Source organism: Typopeltis vanoorti, chromosome 15 (genome assembly GCF_054136105.1).
Source record: "Typopeltis vanoorti isolate ZY-2024b chromosome 15, IOZ_Tvanoo_1.0, whole genome shotgun sequence".
NCBI lineage: Eukaryota > Metazoa > Arthropoda > Arachnida > Uropygi > Thelyphonidae > Typopeltis > Typopeltis vanoorti.
Window position 1 is genome coordinate 2302245 of NC_143563.1, and position 21396 is coordinate 2323640.

Sequence of the window (21396 nt, forward strand, 5' to 3'; positions counted from 1 at the left end):
GTTCAAAATGATCCTCTGAAAGAGGAATCGCACGGGTTGCAAGTAAGGAAAACGAAGACAGCGGAGAACTAACAGATGACCTACAAAAATACTCGTGGACCCTTCCCGTGTTTATTAGTACGGCCGTGACCCAGTGGGGAGTTTAGTTTTCGCTTGACGTACATTGATCATGTGACATATCGATACAGTTACGAAGGACTTCGAGACACGTTGCTATAACGACGGCAAGCAACACGTGACCACAAAGAACATTCTCGCCTCTCCCTTGCGAATCGCTCTTAAAGACGCAACTCCAAGTGAGAGATTGACCTCGCACCGCAAACGAAACGTCGAAACAAAAGCGGCTTTTGAAATCCTCATTGCGGGTTGTTTTCCTTCTCCCCACTCGAGGGTCTCCCAAAGGTCACTTGTTCGACGAGGAACGCAGCACACTTCGACGCATGTGCGATCGATGTCGTTTCTTCTCCAGCCGCAGCCCGCACCGCCTTTTCCACACACACACACAGTCTGACGTGCGCAGCAGACGGAGTCTACGACAGTTGGCCATCGGATCGGAAGGGAAGTGTCTTCATCTCTGTCCTCTTGAGTCGTTCGAAGTGGCGGTCGCTGGACCGCACGCAAGGCCCGAATGTCGGACAAGGAATTGCCCGTCAAGGAGGAAGGCTTGGAGATGGAGGAGAACGTGACTAAAGGTAGGTTGTGTGGTGTGTGCGCGCGCGTGTTTAATGAGGTATTCGTCAAACTGCGTACGATTCCGTAACATTTCCGAAAAGGTAACCTAAGGTGACAGGAATGTCTTGCGTCCCCCTCCCAAAGAATCTCTTACGTCCCCCTCCCATCCTCAACTCATCGCCAGAGCCAGGTGACCTTTTTTAACGATCATCCACCGGATGTCTCCATAATCAAAGAATTCCCTCCCCCCTCTCGTGGTCCAGATATTCTAATGTGATTTGTCAACCAAATGCGGAAACGTCTTTCGAAAATCCCAAAGACGAACTGTTCTTAATCTCATTCGGTTTCTTTTCCCAACCCTCCCTTCGCCGCCAGCATCAGATTCTGTTGCCATGGTAACTTCCGTCAGGTCCTTCTTTCCGTGTGATTTCGCGCCATTCTTATAACTGCACTGCCAAGATGAAATAAAGGCACGTGGTGGATCTCGCAGCATTTTTTTTTCTCTCCCCCACCCTCTTCCACGAGCGTTTCTAGAAATGAGATGGTGTAGTAAAAGGGACTGCGGACCAGTCAGAAATGTTTCATTGCTTCCCTCGTAACCGTTAAAATTTTTTAAAAGAATTTCGTACTTTTCAATTTCGAATTTTTATTTTTTTTCCTTCTAAGTTCTCGATACGTAGCGGTCCTCTCACTCACTTATTTAATTAATGTTCTGCTAACCAAACAACCACCAGATACTGAATGCAAGCCACAGAATTTCGAGTCCTTTGGACTGCATTTTGTGAGTTGGTTGTCCCTCATGTTGGTCGCCGGACGCCCATGACACGTCATTGTTTGGACTTGAATGGGTTTTTATTTCTAAGCGATTATTGTGTTTCAGGAATCTGGTCTCTATTCCTTACATATTGCTTTACTCAATTTGGCCAGAGCGTATAAGAAATGACGACTTACATAAACGCACCGAACAATAAATCATCATCAGTAAAATAAATAAAAAATCACATTAAAATAGAATTAAATATCTCTCATAAAAGTGTTCAAGTAGGTCTGTGAAATAACTATTGGTATGCCAACCTTTGTGTTTTAAGAAGGTAAGAAATCTGTTTACAACGTGACATTGTGGGCCCCTTCACGACAATCATATGACCTTCTATCTGCACATTTATGACCGAGAAAGTGTGAGACTCTCTGGGTTCAGCAAAGTTTACGAGCAGTGTGGATTTTCCCCATAGAAGGGGTTGTTTTTTGCTTCGAATGAATGAGGGAAATTCCCTTTGAATGATAAGGTGTAAACTCGCCAGAAGGAGGCGCTAAAATACCATAATAAGAAAGCAAGCACTCACAACAAGATTCGTTTTTGATGCCATCAAAGATTTGAATCTGCCTCCCTCCCTCCCCCGCTTCCCAAGTGGAATTCTTTCAATGAAGTACATATTTTTCTTGAAGTACATATTTTGAATGGAACAAAATATGTACTTCAAGTTGATTTTGTTTGGTTTTGCGAAAAGACGAAAAAAATTAAAAAGAAATTGCAGAGAAAGAGAGTGTAAACGACACTCTGTCTTAAGTGGGTAACTTGACTCCTGAAATATTCCTAGTTCAAGGTGCGCGAGACTGCGATGTTTCATAGAAAGCCCTCTTAGCGTGAGACAATAGTAAAGCCAATGAGATTCCTTTTCTCTTGATCAAGTAAACAGCAAATTTAAATGAAATATTTAGGTGGAAATATTTACTTATTACTGTGGTTATGAAGTGTGTTTGTTTAGTCATAAATTTAAATGACTCTCATTTTTTAACAAAAGTAACTTAAGTTTGCATGATACAACCCCCACCCCGTAGTGTTGTCAACTAAATTTCTCCTCCCACACCATTTGATAAAAAGTGCATCACAAAATGTTTTCCCTATCACGCCATGAGTTCCTGGAAAGATGTCTGTTTCTCCTCTTCTTATTTTTTTTTCTCTGAATAATTCCAAGCCAGTGAGATTTGTTTGGTGCTCAGCAAAGTGCTTATAATAATTACATCGAATCCTGCAGGCGGGGCGAGTTTTAATTCGCTTTCGTTTGAGATGCAAAGGAAACCTTCCACTCTCTTCGTGTTAGTCTTATTCGATTATTTCCAGGAAAAGTGAGCGAAACAAGCCCATCCCCCCCTCCCATTATTCGTCTCCGAGTGGAAATGCAAGCAAAGACTTGCTTCATCCTTCTCTCAGCAACATGCTGAACTAAATAGGGATGAAACTGTGCTGCGCGTTACACAATTAATTGTCTCAACGTGGCTTTAATTTCCTCCGAATCTTCGATGTTGACGTGTCACCAACCATCGATCACAGTCCCGTGAATTCTGTTCTGAACTGCGACCATTGATTTAAATTAGGTGAATGTGCGGAAGTGACAAACAACACGAAAAGAAATGAAAGTAGTAACTATAGAAGTGTCTTAACCAAAAAAAAAAAAAAAAAAGACGAAAGTAAAAGCGGTAATGTTGAAATGCAGTGAAGCCCGAGGCCATTTTCGTAAATTCTCCACAGCGGGACTTTCCTTCGTGCGTCGCAGCCAAGATTTAAAACAGCGTGCTCACTTTTCTTTCAATGGATTCAGATTAGTCAGCATTTCAAATGCACGAGGAGTCCACTGGTGATTTAAAAAAAAAAAAAAAGGCGAGCAGAAAGGATGTTAAATACCATTTTCCACCTTTTTAATACGCTCAAAAGGAGGGAGGGACAGCCTTTGGAACACACGGTAACATTAGCTACGCTGAGGGCGTCAAAGAAGCATTCGTTCTTGTATGATGCAAAAGTTTTTTTGGATTTTTTTTTATCTTTTGAACGAAGTGCTGCCGTTTTTAATCTGCGCGAGGTTTCTAGATTTTTTTAAGAAGTTTTAGCTAAAAATTGACAAACTAAGCACAGTGTGTGTGTGTGGGGGGGGGGGTTCTGTCATCTGTCAATTTCGCTTTCTCATTGGTGCAGTATTTTCCAGGGGGACGCTCTTATGATTTCCAATATCCTACCTACTTTGCTTATTTAAAGCTCGTTTTCTCTTCTTTGTCTTTCAAGTGCTTTCTTATCCTATATTCCGGAACGCAGTAAAACAATTCTTCAGGAGTCGAATAACATTCGAGACCACATTTCGATCTGAAAAGATTTCTCCCCTCATACCAATAAAAATACCGAAGGGATAAAAAAAATCTTGAAATATAAGAAAGGGTTGCTGAGATTTTCTTCGCTTGGGAACCATTTGGTCCAAGATTGCCTCTGTGTTTCTGGAATGAGTTCAAAGAATAGCATATGGTCAGAGAAACAGCCCCTCCCGAGGGGGAGAGCCCCAGAAAAGATAATTTTCATCTATTTAGAACCTTGCTCCCTCCGATAAGTCTCTCTCTCAACTTTCCCTCTTTTTGAAAAGCAAACGGCTATTTTTTTCTGGCGAATTAAACTAAGGGGATAAAAATCCCTTATTATATGACAGCCAGTATGCGAAACTCTGAGATCGAAAACTACGATCTAAGAGTTTCATGTCGACGAACTATCGGCGAATCCAAGCGTGACCACCTGGTAGTACCACACCGAGGCAACTCCAAGCAAAGGTGGAGCAAGCTCCCTCACTATCCTTGATGTTTTCTCATAATGTAAAAACACACAGCTCCTAGGAGATGTAATACTGCCTCACATTATGAGGAGAGGTCACTACCCAGACGGGTTTCAACCTTTTTTGAGGTCTCATCAGTGAGTAGCTAGACCTGGATGATATCAAAGTTTAAGTGAAAAGAACCTACATACCTTGCATTATGAGAAAATATCAAGAATAGTGAGGGAGCTTGCTCCACCTTTGCTTGGAGTTGCCTTGGTGTTATTCTAGCAGGTGGTCACTTACGCTTGGATTCGCCGATAGTTCTTTGGCATGAAACTCTTAGATCGTAGTTTTCGATATTAGAGTTTCGCATACTGGCTGTAAAATAATAAGGGATTTTTATCCCCTTAATTTAATTTCCCTCTTTTTTTTATCGAAAACAAATCTGCCAAGTCAATCGAATACAATAAATATCTTAACAAACAAAATAATAATAAACATCCTATTAAAGCAAGTTACATACACCTACACAATAAACTCAAATTACACTAAGACACCAATGTTCCACTTTCTGAAAATAATCCAACTGTTGACCCCCCCCCCTCATCAACCACAAATCTCATTTTCTACTTATTTCGTTGAATATTTGATCTCCCCCCCCTTTATTTATTTATTTTGCTGGACTCAAATTTCTAGGTTTTCTGCAATCCAGTTTTTGACGCCCAACAAATTTGTTATTTTAATTTCACAAATCCAGTGACAATTCGCGACTGAAGTCTGCGAGGTCATTAATAAACTGAGTTGATGCTAGGTTGACCTCTTATGTATATCAAGCTTAGTCCCATACTAATGTTCATAATGGATTCTGATTCGAGGCTGTATTGTGATTGGTCGGTGAATTTAGAGCTCGTGTAAAACTGGTGGTTTTATCTGTTTTATTGTGTTTTTCCCTTAGAAAATTAATCTTTTATAGAATATTAGTGTAGCTTTCGTATACTGAATGTTTTATAACATATTTTTTGTTAAGATTGTGCTGTAATAACTATAGTTCAAAATGGCGCCAAAAACAGATAAGAAACATACCTAAGAAGAGCAGCAAGTCGAAAACAAGAAGGCTTGTCACGCTAATGAGATTGAAAATGAATTAACCTCCAAAATAGCGAAATTAAAGCATATTAAAGAGGCGACTGGGGAATTACAGAAAGTCGAGAGGCGTTTGAATGAACAGAGGGAGGAAAAGAAATTAAGCAGCAAAAAAAGAAAAAAAAAGCAAGCACGGAATCAGGTAAGTGTGGAAGTAATGTTGTTTGTAAAAAAGAAGGATGTCATTTGGTATGGCGACTCTATCATAAAACATGCTGTTGATGAGCGGGTTATGACGTCAAGTTTTCCAGGAGCAAAAATTAAAAAGATAACGCAAGCAATTCAGAAAAGAAAAGTAAAGGAGATCGTAACTGCAGAAATGATTTAACTAGTGACAAGTTCAGTATGAGAGAGGACATGAAAGGGTTGTTCGAAGACGCGAGAGTGAAGAGTGGGAAGGTGAAAATCGTCAGTATTTTACCGCGATATGATAAAAATGAATTAAGAAGTAGGGCTATGAATAGCAAACCATTCAATGCGTAGGAGGAATGGAGGCGAGTTTATGGATGTGTGGAGTACGCTGGAGGGAAGATTGGATTTGTATAAGACGGACCGCCTACACCTGAATGCGTTTGGTTTCAGGGGATAAATTATTAACTACTATGAGACCAAACACGTAGTCAGAGAAACAACCATAATGAGAGAAATGGTGAGAATATGAGTGTTAGAGAGACAATGCTATATAATTGTGCTAATGACGGGAATGGGCTTTATCATGGAGAACGATTTCGACTTGTGTTCATCTGGTTCGGACCCATCAAATGTGTGCAAAGATATCTACATGTATAAGGCACGGTAGACGAAGAGAGAGATCTGCAAGTTGTCCAACAGTGTCCTGCAGACTGCAGATAAGAGCATATAAAAGAACATGCAGGTAGATTGCTATGTCTATTCACGAATGCTACAAGTACAAGAAACAAAGGGGTAGAGTTTGTTGCTTTAGTCAATATGTTGCGACCTCAGACGGTAGGCATTAGTGAGACCCGGCTGTCAGAATCAGTTAGAGTTGATTGTAGTACTACTACTAACAGTATTTCACCTGGCAGTGAATTTGAGGACATCTGGTGTGAAGGGGAATCTAACAAGATCAATTACATAGTGGGGTGTTGTTACACACCAGGGAATGATTGCCAGTGATGATGAAATGCATCACCAAATAGACAAGATGAACGCGAAAAGAGTAATCATAATGGGAGACTTTATTTATCCAAATATTGATTGGGTAGCAGTAGAATCTCATGAGAAGAATGAAAATGCATTTTTTGAGCTGTTGTGGGACAACTTCCTTAGGTAGCATGTGACAGAAGGAACTCGGTGTCAAAGAGTGTTAGACATTATTATAGGGCCAGAGGGCGTTTCAGTCAAAGACGTAACTATTCTTCCTCCGGTTGGTGACAGTGATCATGTGGAACTCACTTGGGAAGTGACTAAGTTTATGAATGTTCCATTCAGAAAATGTTACGTGCTGAACTACAAAGCAGGAAATTATGACCAACTGAGGAGTATACTGAGTTCAGCAGAATGGTACTGGTTGCTGGATGGGTAGAATATCGGCAATACATGGGTAAATGATGCAATATCAGAATGTGTTCCGAGAGTTCGAAGAATAAATAGGGTAGGAGTCAAATGGATTGTAATCTTATTAAGCTTATTTGTTTATTAAGCTTATCTTATTTGTAAGAAACGGATGATGTGGAAGGAATACCGTTTGTATAGGGATGACGTCCGTTATGAACATTATAAGCAACAGGCTAGAATAGTCACAACTGTTGTACGGAAAGCAAAGTCTGAGTATAAAAAGAATTCTACCGATATACTTCAAGTAAAAGGCAGAATGAATTTAAAAGATAACTCTTCTGAATGCAGATGCATCCAACTAATGAGTGCCCGTTTTGCTAAAATCGATCAACTTGGTGGGCGTATGCAAAATTGAGCTCGCTGTTACCTCTTCACTGAATGAAGAAACGCAGGTGTAGGAGGACGAGGGATTAGAGCTCTTGCACAAATTGAATAACAATTCGGCAGTAGAGACTGATGGGATATCAGCACGTGTCCTCCAAACTTGTTCAGCTGAACTGGCTATTCCTTCGACCAGGCTGTTCAATATGAGTCTCAAAACAGGAAAGATTCTCAGGAATGGAAAGAATATCGACAGTGCTGTATATGGGTTGTCAGCGAATCTCCACTTTGCAATGAGCAACATGGGTTTACTAAGGGAAGGTCATGTTTTAGCAACTTGCTCACATTCTGTAACAATGTTACCATTGAACTAGACAAGAGGAATGGATACACCATGGTACTTTTGGATTTTGCTAAGGCTTTTGACAGAATACAGCATGACAGACTGCTGCATAAATTGGAGAAATATAGATTTGGATTATAAAATACTAGCCTGCTTAAGAAGATGGATGACTAACAGATATCAAAACGTGGTATACTGGGGATGTGAGCCTGCAAGATTTAAGGCAACTAGTGGTGTGCCACAAGGATCAGCCCTTGGGCCACTGTTATTCAATCTGTACATTAATGACATTGGGAAGAATTTGACAAGCGACATACAGATATTTGCTGATGATGCAAAGATAGGTAATCAGGAATCAAGATGCTGATGCAGTACTTGCAGAATGAGTTGAATAGACAAGAATTGTGAGCATGGGAAATGTTTTTTTATTATTATTATTGTAAGCTTCATATTCTAGTACAACATTTTGACAATCATACGTGCAACCTAAGAGCAACAGCTCGTCCAGGTTACCATATGCATAAAGTTACAAAAAGTTATGTAATGCATTATCATTATATACACATATGTACATTCATATAGCATACATATTACATATTATTATTATAATATAATTACATAATAAAATCCCAGGAGACATGCTAATATGTACAGAGAAAGTTGCATAACATTAATTAGGAACAAGATAAAATAAAGTAGTTAAATAGCATTTAATTTTTTTACATTTTACACCTGAAACTGGATCTTTTTAATACCAACAAGCAAAAACCAATCAGGTGTATTATTATTCTGAACAGAGCTTCCTCATTTCTGTGTGAAAATAAATATTCTTTTATTCGAGTTTTGTATTTGTTTGAGTTAGTTTCATTTCTTATTGTTAAAGGAAGTGTGTTGATTATCTTTAGCCATAAATAAGTATAATGTTTGTGTGTTGATTCTTTATTTGCTTTAGGAACTAGATATTTTAGGCCCTTTTGTCTATTGAGGAAAGCATCTTGTTTGATATTTACGTATTCGTCGTCTTTTTTTATGAATAGCAGTACCCTATAGGCGTATAAATATCTAAGGATAGTATGTTTAGTATGGTGTATTTATTACACATTGCAGTATCCTTGTATTTGTTTCTAGTTAAGATTTTAATTACTCTATTCTGAATCGAGACTAAAGGTTTCAGTGTAGTGCGATAGATTCCTCCCCAACTTAATGTACCATATTGTAGTATGCTTTAAATCCAGGCAGAATATAATATTTTTAGCATATTTAAATTATTATTATTATTATTATTACGGGCAACTCCAAGGAGTCCTTAGACTCATCGAGGGAGGCCCTAAACATCATATCAAGAACAACTATTCGGCATTCGCACAGTATCTATCATACTTTGCTTTGAACTCATTCACAGTCATGGCACCCACAACAAACTCTGGCAGCTAATTCCACTCATTCACCATTCTCCAAGTAAAAAACCTAGCTCTAACACCCTTGCTAACCACACTGCCCAGTTTCCATGAATGGTCCCTAGTCCTCCCACCACAGTCCTGTTCTCAAAAATATCCTCTGAATTAATCTTTATAAAACCCCTTCAGTAATTTGAATGTCTCAATCATATCTCCCCTTTTCCGCCTATCAACAAATTTCTGTAACTTACAGATCTTCAACCTGGTCTTGTAAGGTTCATTCCATAGACCAGTTATCATCTTGGTCACTCGCCTCTGGATCCTCTCTACCTCCTCCCCATCAAGAAGAAATCTAGGGGCCCAGATCTGGGCACAGCAGTCAAGATGGGGTCTTATCAATAAAGAGGAACAATAACTTGCTTATCTCTGCTCGTCAAAGTATTCTTCGGTAACCAAGTGGCTGATTTAGCCACTTTTGCTATGTGCTCCCTAAACTTCATCTCCCTGTCCACAACACACCCAAATCTCTGGCTTCGTCAATCTTCTGGAGTACAGTTCCACCAATGTGATATATTGCTGCTAATTTTTTCACCCCTAATTTTTTTCACCTTACTCTTTGCTACATTAAACTGACATCCATTCTCATTAGCCCAGGCTGCCAATCTATCCAAATCATCCTGCAAAATTTTGACATCATGTGCATTGACTATTGCTCTACCCAACTTTGCATCATCAGCAAATAAATGAACAGTTCCTCTCAGATCCTTTCCCCATATCATTAATGAACAAATTAAATAGCAGTGGTCTAAGAACAGAACAACTTAATATACCATATTGTAGTGTGCTTTGAATCCAGTTACAATATAATATTTTTAGCATATTTAAATTTAAGAATCTGTTTAGGTAGTGAAGTCTGTTTACTGCCTAAATTCTATTCAAATAATTTAACATAATCCTTAATTTATACACGACATCGGTAGTATGCGGTTTCTAGCTTAAATTACTATCAAATTTTAATCCCAAGTAAGTTATTACACTGACTTTTCTATTTCCTCACAGTTGCAATTTGAATTTGTCCTGCAATTCCAATCGTGCAAAATTAATTTTGCAGTGAAGTTCATTTTTTCTGTTGTATTTCGCAAGTTCAAATTTACATATTTAGTTTTTGAGACATTCAGACTGAGTTTATTTGACTGGAACCAATTTGTTACTTTTAAAAGATCAGCATTCACGATGGTTTTCATTTGTTCGGCTGTGTCCGTAGAGAAAATTAGTAGAGAAAAGTAGACAAACAGTGAAATATTGCTTATTTCACTGTTTAGGTTAAGATTGCAGAAGTCATTGATATAAATATTAAATAAAATTGGTCCCAAGACAGATCCTTGTGGTACACGGCAGTCTACTTACTGTTTTGGAGCTGCTATAGCTGTTGTTTATTTTTACAATTTGTGATCTGGCAGTTAAGTAATTTTTGAACCAATTTAGGGCGGTACCTCGTATTCCTATGACTTCTAATTTTTTTAATTAAAATTTCATGCGTGAAATTTTAATAAAATTTTCACACAATACAGTGTGTGAAAAGCTTTGTGTATATTTTATCTAAAAATACTGCTAATGTTTGTTTATGTTCCCCAGTGGGCGCTGAAGCCTTCTAGGGGGGGGGGCTATAGTGGGATCAGACGTATTTAGGGGCGTTCAGGAGGTCTAGGGCAGTGATTCCCAAACTTCTGGATGTCAGGGCCCCCTCCTTAGGAAAAATTAAAATATTTCACGGCCCCCCCCTCGAAAAAAAATTGTAATATAGACATATATTATTATAATATTTATTGTATTTATATTACAAAACATACACAGGGAATATTGCAAAAATCAAATGCAAATATTATATTTTTAGCATCTTACATACACATTTTACGTGGCACATTATCTCGTCTTTTTATACAGATAGATATATTGTTATTGTACATTTGCAGTACAAGCACATGAAACGCAAAACGATTAGTAATAAAGAAAGAATTAAAAACATAAAAGAAGTTTAATAACATTTTAATGCGACGGATGTGTTTCAATACTGCTACACAAAAAGTCAATATCAGGTGAAATATTTGAAACTGCAATTCTTAGAGTTCTGTTTTGAAATGAAACTTATAATATATAAAGCCACTTTTCTAATTGATTTGTACAAAAATAAACCCAGTTTTATATAATTTAATATTACGAGTAAAAATAATACTGGCAAGAAAGAAATAAAATCGTAAATTTTAGTTAGCCTAGTTAGTACTAACTTATATTGCTAACTAGAGGGAATAAACAAAGCAAATATTATTCGAAACTTATTATACTGTTTTCTGTGGTTATGTTTCGTAGGTTTGTTGTTTATATCTTGTGTAATTATTTTATTTATTAATTATTATTTATAATTAATCGGACGAACAAAATGCGCTTGCGTGCAAAATAAAAAATTGAACGTGTCATACAGGATACTTTAACTTCTATTTTTAAATTTTGTGATAGATAAGTGGAGTCATACAAAGTGTAAATTAAATCTTTTATTTTGTGAATATTTTTGCAAATTTTATGACTTCATTATGTCTCAATATAAGAAATGTCGACAGTACGGTATTGAGTATTTGAAATATGGTTTTATTCAGTCTCCTACGAACCAATTATTTGGTTCGTAGGAGACTGAATAAAACATTCTTCACATTTGTCTACACACGTTCTTCTTATTTGGCTGAGCGTGGGTTTGGTGCTGCAGTGAATTTACTATCTAAGAAAAGGAACCGATTGCATATAACTTGAGCGTGGCGATTTACGACTGTTTTTAACGAAAGCTGAATCCGATATTAACAAACTTTTAAAAATGCACCAGGCCCATCCTTCGCATTAATTTGTTATTTTTTTCTTTGTATTTTTACTTTGTAAGTTCGAAATAAACCATCTAATACATTTGATGGTGTTTTAATTATTACAATAAGATTCTTACTAATGCAATGCAATCTCTTAATTGTATTCCACATCTTCATATTTAAACCACTGTATGAAACTGTGCATAATGTTATTCGAGGATACATTTTACAATCTTTACATGTGGACTACGTTTCACCAAAATCGGTATAGCAATAACTGTGTTCAAGATGAAGCACATACTGGCCACTTCTTTTTAAAAATTTAACGGCATAAGCAGTAATGTATCATTAGTTGCTATTTACGGCAAAAATATCAAACGGCTTGAACGCGGAAAACTGTTATAATGGGGGGGCGTTAAAAAATTTATGTCTTGCAAAGTGGGCGGTGGCCCGAAAAAGTTTGGGAACCTATGATCTAGGGAGATATAAACTGTGTTTGTGAAGTTCAGTAAAGCATGTTCTGTGCTAAACTTTTTTCCCGAGCCCAAATTGATTCCTTGAAAAGAAGTTGTTTTTGTCCAAAAATTTCATGAATTTAATTTTTACCAATTTCTCTAATATCTTCGAAAAGATCGGCAGAAGGGAGATCGGGCTGTAATTTTTCAAGTTATTTTTGTTTCCCTTTTTGTAGATTGGTACAACTACGGCTTTCTTAAAATCTGATGGAAACGTGGCTATCATCAGTGATAAGTTAAAAATGTACATTAGGGGTTCTATGATGTATATTTGGCATTCTTTCACAATGTTTGTGTTAATACCATCGTATCCTGAAGTTTTTGTGTTTTTTAGACTAGCTATAACATTTTTGATTTCATTTTCACAAGTGGGGAAAAAATATATGCAGTTATCAATTCTCTTGAGAGTGCAATTCTGAGGGGCGGGTTTAGCATTTTTCAGAATGCTTTCACTGACCATGGCAAAGTGATTATTGAATTCTTCAGCTAATCACCTGTCTCTATTTTCTCTTTTCCTATCGATATCTTTAAATATAGGGATGGTTTGTTTGTGTCACAAACTTCCATTATTTTCTGGGGTTACCTTGGCATTTTAGTAGTATTCGTTTCTGTAGTATTCGTTTTTACTTTCTTTTAATTTATGGTGTATTAAATTTCTATAGTACTTGAAACTGTGTTCATAATATTGATTGTGCGAATGTTTTTTAGGGGTTCTATGATGATTTCCTGTATAATCAAGTGCTTATTTCTTTCATTTTGTGTATTATTTTAACTTCAAATGTGTCTTGTATTTTATTGTTCAATATTGCAATAAATTTATGACACGAGGTATCAATATTTGTTTCCGTCGTTATCTCTTCCCAAGAGACAGTGCTCAAGTTACGCTTCAATATTCTGGAGTCAACTGTTGTGTAGGGAATGTTTTCGGTTGTACTATCTTTGTGCTGTACTTGCAAATACACTTTGATACCAATTGGAAAGTGATCCGCGAGAGGTTGGTGCAGAACTGCTGCTTGGATTTTGTTTCCCCTTAAAGTACTTCCGAATACATGATCTAGGCAAGTTCTACCACCATTGAATTCTCTCGTGGGGACATTAATATATTGTTCGAGTCCATGCATGGCAAGTAGATCTAGATAATCTTGAGAGGATCCGCTGTTCCTCAGCAAGTCAATATTCATATCCCCAATTATGAGAACATTGTCACTTCTGATCTCATCTAGACTACACTCGAGTTCTTGTATAAAGTTGGAGTCTGTGTAGCAATGTGACCTATATACAGCCATTATAATATATATATTATGATGTTCTAAATATAAATTGACATTTTCAGCTGTTTTCATTTTTAGTAGTGTTATTATCAGATATGGAATTTCGGATAAAGATGATTACTCCTCCAGATTTGTTATAATTTCTACATTGATAATACTTTTTAACATGTTCATTGCCAAGCTGAAAATTGGAATTTCGTGTGGTAGCCAAATTTTTTTTATTTTTTAATTTAGTTAGCGACGTCCACGCGATATCGCGTGATTGGCAATGAACGTGTTACATCCGCTTAACTGGTAGAAATCAATTTCTTCGTCTTTGACCCAGATTTCTGTTAATATCAGAACATCTAGCCGATAGTTTAAATTGTCTAGTAGTAATTGAATGGGTGCTATTTTATCTCGAATATTTCTTATATTTATATGCAAAATTTTCAAGGTACTTGCAGTGTCTGAGGATAAAAAGTTTCTTAATTCTACTGAATTATAACAAATTACACATTTATGAAAAGGGACATCACAGTTCAATGTCAATTTCAAATTCAGTTCAATGTCAGGAAATGTAAGGTCATGAACTTTGGCGTTATTAGATATCCAGTGTCTTATTATATTGGTGGGATTATGCTCGAAGAAACTGATCAGGCTATTAGGGATCTTGGAGTGTTAGTACATAGGAAGTTGAAGTTCAGGTGTCATGTAGCAAAGATTGTAAATACAACTCAAAAGATAATCTCAATGCTGAAACGAACCTTGACATGTAAAGATAAGGATGTCATTTTGCCTTTTTACAAGGCCTTGATAAGATCTCACTTGGACTGTTGTGCGCAGGTCTGGTCTCCTGGTTTCCATTGTGATTCTGATATATTGGAGAGAGTGCAAAGGAGCGTTAAAAATGATATCAGGATTGTGGAATACTGATTATGAAGACAGGGTTGAGAATTTGTAGGCTGCAAACACTAACACACACTGGAGAAAGAGGGGTGACATGAGTGAGACTTACAAACTTCTGAAAAGGGTTATATAGGATTTCACTTGATGGAATTTTTCATTTTATATAGGGTGGGGAAAGGACAAGAGGGCATCCTTGGAAGCTGAGAATGAATGCAGCTAAGAAATGGATGAGGGCTAGATTTTTCTCTCATAGACTGGTCCTTGTTTGGGATTGATTGCCGTTGGATGTTGTGAGTGCAAGCAGTGTGAATGAATTCAATAATAAGTGTGATTGCTGGTGCGTGTAGTATGTAGCCTCCTTCGATGAGCCCCTGACTCCCTACAGGTCTCTCTTAATAATAATAATGATAACAATAATTAATACTTTGGAAGAATTTAGTTTTAAAATCCAAAATAGAACTAATTGAACCAACTGTAAAAGATTAAATTTCAACAAATACATGCGATCTCTCTCAAAGTGGTCGCTTTGCTACAATTCCGTCTACATTGAGGGGAGCAATACATCAACACCAAACTTGACTTATTGGAGTCCATTAATCGCCTCATCAACAGTCAATATGAATTCCTCGCACCATTTTCATGAAGAATCTCTGTTGTCACTCACTTCTGTTATGGAAAAGTCGTGAGAAATCCACGATGTGATTTAAAATGTTTCTAATGCTGTTTAGCTGGATTGGATTGCGTTTGACACAAAGATATTTCAAGACTATTATAATTACGGCTGTTTTGCCTGCTTCAGTTTAGGAGTGCCCCTGGAACTGAAAGAGGCAAAACAGCCTTAATTATAATAGTTTATTAAGAGGAGTAACATGGGAGTTTTCCCAGAAATAATATACATGATTTACTTGTGTCTTATAACCATACAACCCCTATCATTGGCTCTCTACTCATAACCTCCCCACCAACTCCCCAACAACCCCCCCCTCGATCACAAAACACCCTTAAAAATAGTTTTCACCTAACGCACATACCAACACTAGATTATGTCATGGTCGCACGTCACATATTCAATGAGTGCATAAACTTTACAAAAAGTACATACCAAAAAACCATCCTAACATACACCGCTCAAAAAATACACATAACTTTCCTCAAAAAAATGCCTCGATCACAACATCACACCAAAATTCGCCACGGTACGCGGCAACAGCACGATTCGCGGAAACAAAAAAATTTGCTACCGAGCATCCCGTGCCCTCATAAAACAAGCCATAAACAACAGGTTTAAAAAGAAACAACAAGCATATTCATACATTCACAAAACAAAAAACAGATTGAAAAAGCTACTAACCACAAACGAATGGGCAGTCTTTTGGGATAATACCCAATCTCACATCAACGACTACACGCTATTATTAGAAGATCGACATGCAAAATGGTACGCACTAACAAACACCCAATACAACAATCGCGTTGCTTCTAACCCTTCGGATTTTTCCGCCTTAGAACCAACAAAAAACAATTCCATCATCAATCTATTGCACCACAACCTCACGCCCGACGAAATCACCATCCTGAGCAAAGGATTAAACTTTGGTGTATCCCCTAAGTACATACAAAACAGAGACATCATTACCGAAATGCAAGCGAAATTAGAATATGACCCTAACAAAGAAACAATATTCCACAAAATTAACAACATCATAAATAGTAAAATAATAATTAAACCAAACATCAACCCCAACTTACAAAAAGCCCTTTTATCCCTAAAGAGGAACCCGAACATTATTATCAATAAAGCTGACAAAGGGGACACTGTAGTCATTACAAACCAAACCGATTACCACAACAAAATAACAGCCATCTTAACCGACCAACCCAAACGGGCACTTCTAAACTGAAGCAGGCAAAACAGCCGTAATTATAATAGTTTATTAAGAGGAGTAACATGGGAGTTTTCCCAGAAATAATATACATATATTTCAAGCTCTTTGTCATCAGAAGAGTTCCCCCGTATATGGTTCTACTCCTGCTTTTCGAAATTCAATGTTCAGTCTTTATCCTGGTTGTTCGTTGCACTTGATAAGATGGCAGAAGAATTTTGAGTACAAATCCGTCACTATCACATCTTTGTCTATTAGCGTACTCTACGCTCCTTAAATCGAGGGAACCGATGTTTTGTTTGCTAATGTGAGATCCTCGAGCAAGAACCGATTTCTCTTTCTGGAATAATAATAAGGGCGCTTTTGGCATGTAACCTTTTCTCTTTTCAAGTTTCCCTGTTGCTTCAGAGACTATTTTCACTTGAAAAACTGTGTGCGCAGTGGGGAAAATAATAGAATAATACACCTTTCGAGTGGAAAAGAAGGAAGTTCGATTATCCTGATAAGGAGTGGAATCTTTATGGAAAAATACTCCCCCCCCTTTCTCCCTGGAAATTCGAGTTATTTTCATTCTAGATATATATATATATATATAGGAAAATCGGTCAGAAAACACACACATAATTTACAGACAGAAATGTGACTGTTAGGTACGGTACGTAGATGACATGTTATCGATGGTTATCCTTCCGAAATGAGTCCTTGGAGGTCTCTAATAATAACAATGTTTGTCCACCAGAGTCAGATCTATCCTACTGTAATTCCCACTGGGGAATTACAGTAGGTTAGTCAAATGAATGCTATAAAAATAGCATTCATTTGACTCACGAAAAACACCATACCACACTGGGATCTGTAATTCCACCTTCTCCTAAAAACCTGTGGAGATAAGAGCAGCACCTATCGTTCCAAGCTGCTCTTATTGTATTAACTACTCACACTTGTTCGTTCATCTCTGAGATTACAGCTCAGTGGAACAATCGTAGGATACCTCAAAAACTGCAATTTACACAATAATAACTTTACCCTTGATCAGTGGCGGCTCGTGGCTTGAAATCGTGAGGGTGCTGCAACTTCCGAAATATACATACACACTGTAAGTACAGTATATACGTGTTTGGATAAAATATCAAAATTATGATAAACACTTGAAAAAAATTAAATGTGAAAAAATATTGTTTATTATCGATAAAATTATACAGTTTAGTATAATTCAAAATTACTTAAAAATAAAATCCATTCCTTTAATTGTAATTAAAGGAATGGATTTATCATTTTTGGACGTTACAGTTAAATCCTTTAATTGTAATGTCCAAATATTTAAAGAGACGGAGTAAACAGGATAAACACTACGAACACTCTACTACTGGCGCAAACTGCATGTAAACAACAGTGGAACTGCACGACGGACAGTGCCGCATTACGCTAATAGCTCGCATGTCACTATGACGTGCATATGCTTGCGCGCGTAGCAATATGACACTGTGGTAAACACAGTGCTGCTAACGTCCTTCGCCCTCCTAAGTGCTACAAGATGGAATTTTATTATATTTTATACAAAATAAGAGAATTGTAGAGGATTTTTGATGATAAAATTAAACATTACAAGCAAATATAAATAAAGTAATAAATAGATTTATATATCGAGAAAAATTGGGGGTGTTGCAGTTCCGCAATGCCTATGCACGAGCAGCCCCTGCCCTTGAGGTTACATGTTAGGAAGAAGAATATTATAAATAACTTTATTCTGTGTTGTTCCATTTTTTTTTTTTAATATTTGATTCCATACACAAAAGGTCAAGAGACCTTTAGGCACATCAGTGCCTGTGCGAGATGCAGATGAAGACTGAGCTAGAAGTTTATTGATGTTTTTTTTCTTTTTTTCAGGTCATCTCAAATCGTGCATTATGTTAATTGGTTCGATCCATTTCTTTCTGTATTAGTATATTTTATGTAATATTGAGTCTATTTTTAGTTCTTTACGTCTTTTTGATTTTTTTTTTTTTGTTGTCCGAAAGAGTGTGGCCCGCTGTTCTCTCCTTCGTACGAATTTTTTCACTTGTTTTTTTCTTCTTTGTTTCTCTTTTTTCTTTTCTAACTAGAAACTGGGTTTTTTTTAATCTCCCGTAATACATCATAAAGAACCATACAATGTACAGGAGTACATAAATATCAGAGATAGAAACAGAACCAGCACCTCTTGGCTTCAGTGGAAATTAACATCGACAATACTCAAGTAGGAAGTGGCTGCCTGCTGATTTCCGAGAGTTAGGCCTAAAGAAGAATACCATTGCTCATTGTGGGAAAGAAGGGTTGAAAGTTTTTAATTTATATATTTTTAAATTTTTGTTATAATTAGTTCATGCTTATGTAAATACTGTATCCGAATGTTTTTTTCAATGCTTGATATGTATACAGTGCGACTGGAAAGGCCAAAGAAAAGTTTAAAAGATCAGAAATAGGATTACCGTTTCCAATCAACGTTCACCCCATGCAGTAACGTAGACTATTCTCAGAATTCTTGTCACCACGCCTGTCTTCGTAATCTCGCTAATGGAAAATGACAACAATTTTGGCATGAATTTTGTGTTTGCATTTTATATCAACATAAAACATCGAATTTCTCCACTTTATTTCTTATTAAAGGCTTATTATTAATCGATCTCGAAAATTGGATGAAATATTTAAAATATTTGACTTCAACGATATAAGCCTTCTCTTCAGTTTTTTATTTTTATTTTTTTAAATGAGTGCCTTCGCCGAATAACACACAGCCCTCTAGAAGATGTTTCCAAAAAAGAAGAAATGTTATCATCCATATTTCGATCTATTAACAGCTTCTAAGAGTCCTGTAAGATAGACTTTCACTTTAAATGTCTTTTTTTTTGTATAATTATTGAATTAATTCACAGTGCAAATCCTTAATATCAAAAAGTTTTCCGACTTCTTTTTGTTTATTTTGACAAACTGATTGTATGATCTAAGAACGGGTTTACTGTCAGTGCGTGGATTTAGGACAGGAATTGGAGGCTGAAGATATGAAGAAATAAGAACACAATTTTTGAAGGCGTTTAATAACTCCGCTCCTTCATGAGAAACGTTACAAGCGTGACCGAAAATCATTCTCTGCTCTTAGTTCGAGCAAAACTTAACGCTTTTGACGTTGGAGATGAACCTTTAACAACTTGCGTGCGTATAATTCGCAGTGGAAATTTTTAAAATAAAATCTATCGAGGACTTTTTTGTTTTCTGTTTTAGTGGAATGCGACCATTCACAACTAAATATCCAAGACCACGTGCGACAAAAGGAGGGCCAAATTCAAATGTGCCGTCATTTCTTGGCAAGGATTACAAATTACATATCAATATCATCAGCATATCAATAGATGGATTTTGAATACAGATCACGCCAAAATCCATCTGTTATAAAGCAGTTTACGGTTATGTCCCTAAAAGTCTTCAACCTTATTTTAAAGAAAGTAACTGAAGAATCTCTCTCGTTTCACTCCTTTCTTTCCTCTTTGTTCATCTTTGCGTTTCCTAAAGGATGATATTCAGTAAAATTTCTTCTATTTCTCCATCGAAGCTAACTCAATCAATATGGGCTCAACTGCTATGGGTATTTCGAATCACAATAAAAAAAAACAAACAAAAACGTTTTCATTCTGTTTGTCCAACTGAATCCATGAATCAGACAATTTACCGAAACAACCTTCTTGGCCAATGTGCAACACAATGACAATATATATATATAAAGCACAAGTTTTCGGCATAATACCAATAATAACATAATACCATAATATCATCCTGAAATATTTAGCATAAAAACATAATCGGAATTTTTCGGCTCCTTAGATGGAATTGGATTTACACATTAGAAACATTCAACTAGTTGCACGTTGACTGTTCGGTGACTATCACATGAGATGTGACATAAAAAAAAAAAAAAAAGATGCAGAGCTAACTGAGCAACAGAAGAAGCTTTTCGGGTGAAGAGGACAAACACCACGAAACTTGCGAGTTGTACAAGTTACAGAACGTCAGTATTGTGTATGCGCCAGTCCTGTTTGAACGATCATGGCAGGTATGAAAAACGTCAAATAAAATGTATGAGAGGGAAGCAAGCAGGCAGAAACACACTGGCATGTGGACTGGAGAAAATTACGCCAATAACGAATCAGTGCAGGTGTGGTCATAATCAGAGAGCATTTCGCAACTATTCACGTGAAATAGCAACGTAGTGGAGAACACTTCGCCACCACTTCTGTGAAAACAAAAGACCAGGATATGGAGGACGCAGCGCAACTCAATGGGGAAGAAGCAGAATGATGTGGAGCATGTTTTCCTGGTATATGCTTGTAATTCTAACATCAGTCGGGAATGAATCTCTTCATGGATATTTACATCCAGATTAAAGCATCGTGCCATTGGGCTTCATGCAGATTTGATTTGTTGAATACGATGAGCAACTCGGGCTATGAGCAAGTATATTCATCAACGTCAAAAGCATTCTTCAGTCCACTGCTGGACGATTCTTCCACTTTGACCGATCTTGTGCATCTCTCGACCATAAATTACCACAACCTTTCATCTCATCGTCCCATCTTACCGCTTGTTTACCTGGTGGTTTCCGATAAGCAGTTCTTTGTCAACGCTGTTGTCAGCCATTTGCATCACATATCCTGCCCAGCGCCATTTGTGCTGCCTTTTATTATTAATGCAACATCCATTACTTTCCATTTTCTTCCTTATCCAAATAGTTTTTTTTTTAATCTAGCGTTATTCCCAAAATGGCTCTTTCCGTGTTGCGCTGTTTTGTTTTCAGTTTTCTGAGGTGTTTTTTTTTAGCAGACAGACGTACACACAGGAGTACATGCTTTCTATTCAGTTTAGTAAATTGCTTTTAAATAGTTCTCTAAAACTTTCCACCCTGCTGTTATTCCCGCTGAAATTCATCAAGTTTA

General features: G+C 37.0%; 1 protein-coding gene across 1 annotated transcript in view; it reads left to right on the forward strand.

Annotated features, from left to right (window-relative positions):
• The first annotated feature begins 370 nt into the window (after nt 1-370).
• LOC150098311 (stomatin-2-like) overlaps nt 371-21396 on the forward strand; it is a 255342-nt gene continuing 234316 nt past the window's right edge. Inside the window, exon 1 of the mRNA XM_090405441.1 lies at nt 371-692. Coding sequence (XP_090261567.1) covers nt 629-692 — 64 coding nt within the window. The 5' untranslated portion in view covers nt 371-628. The remainder of the gene's footprint in view (nt 693-21396) is intronic.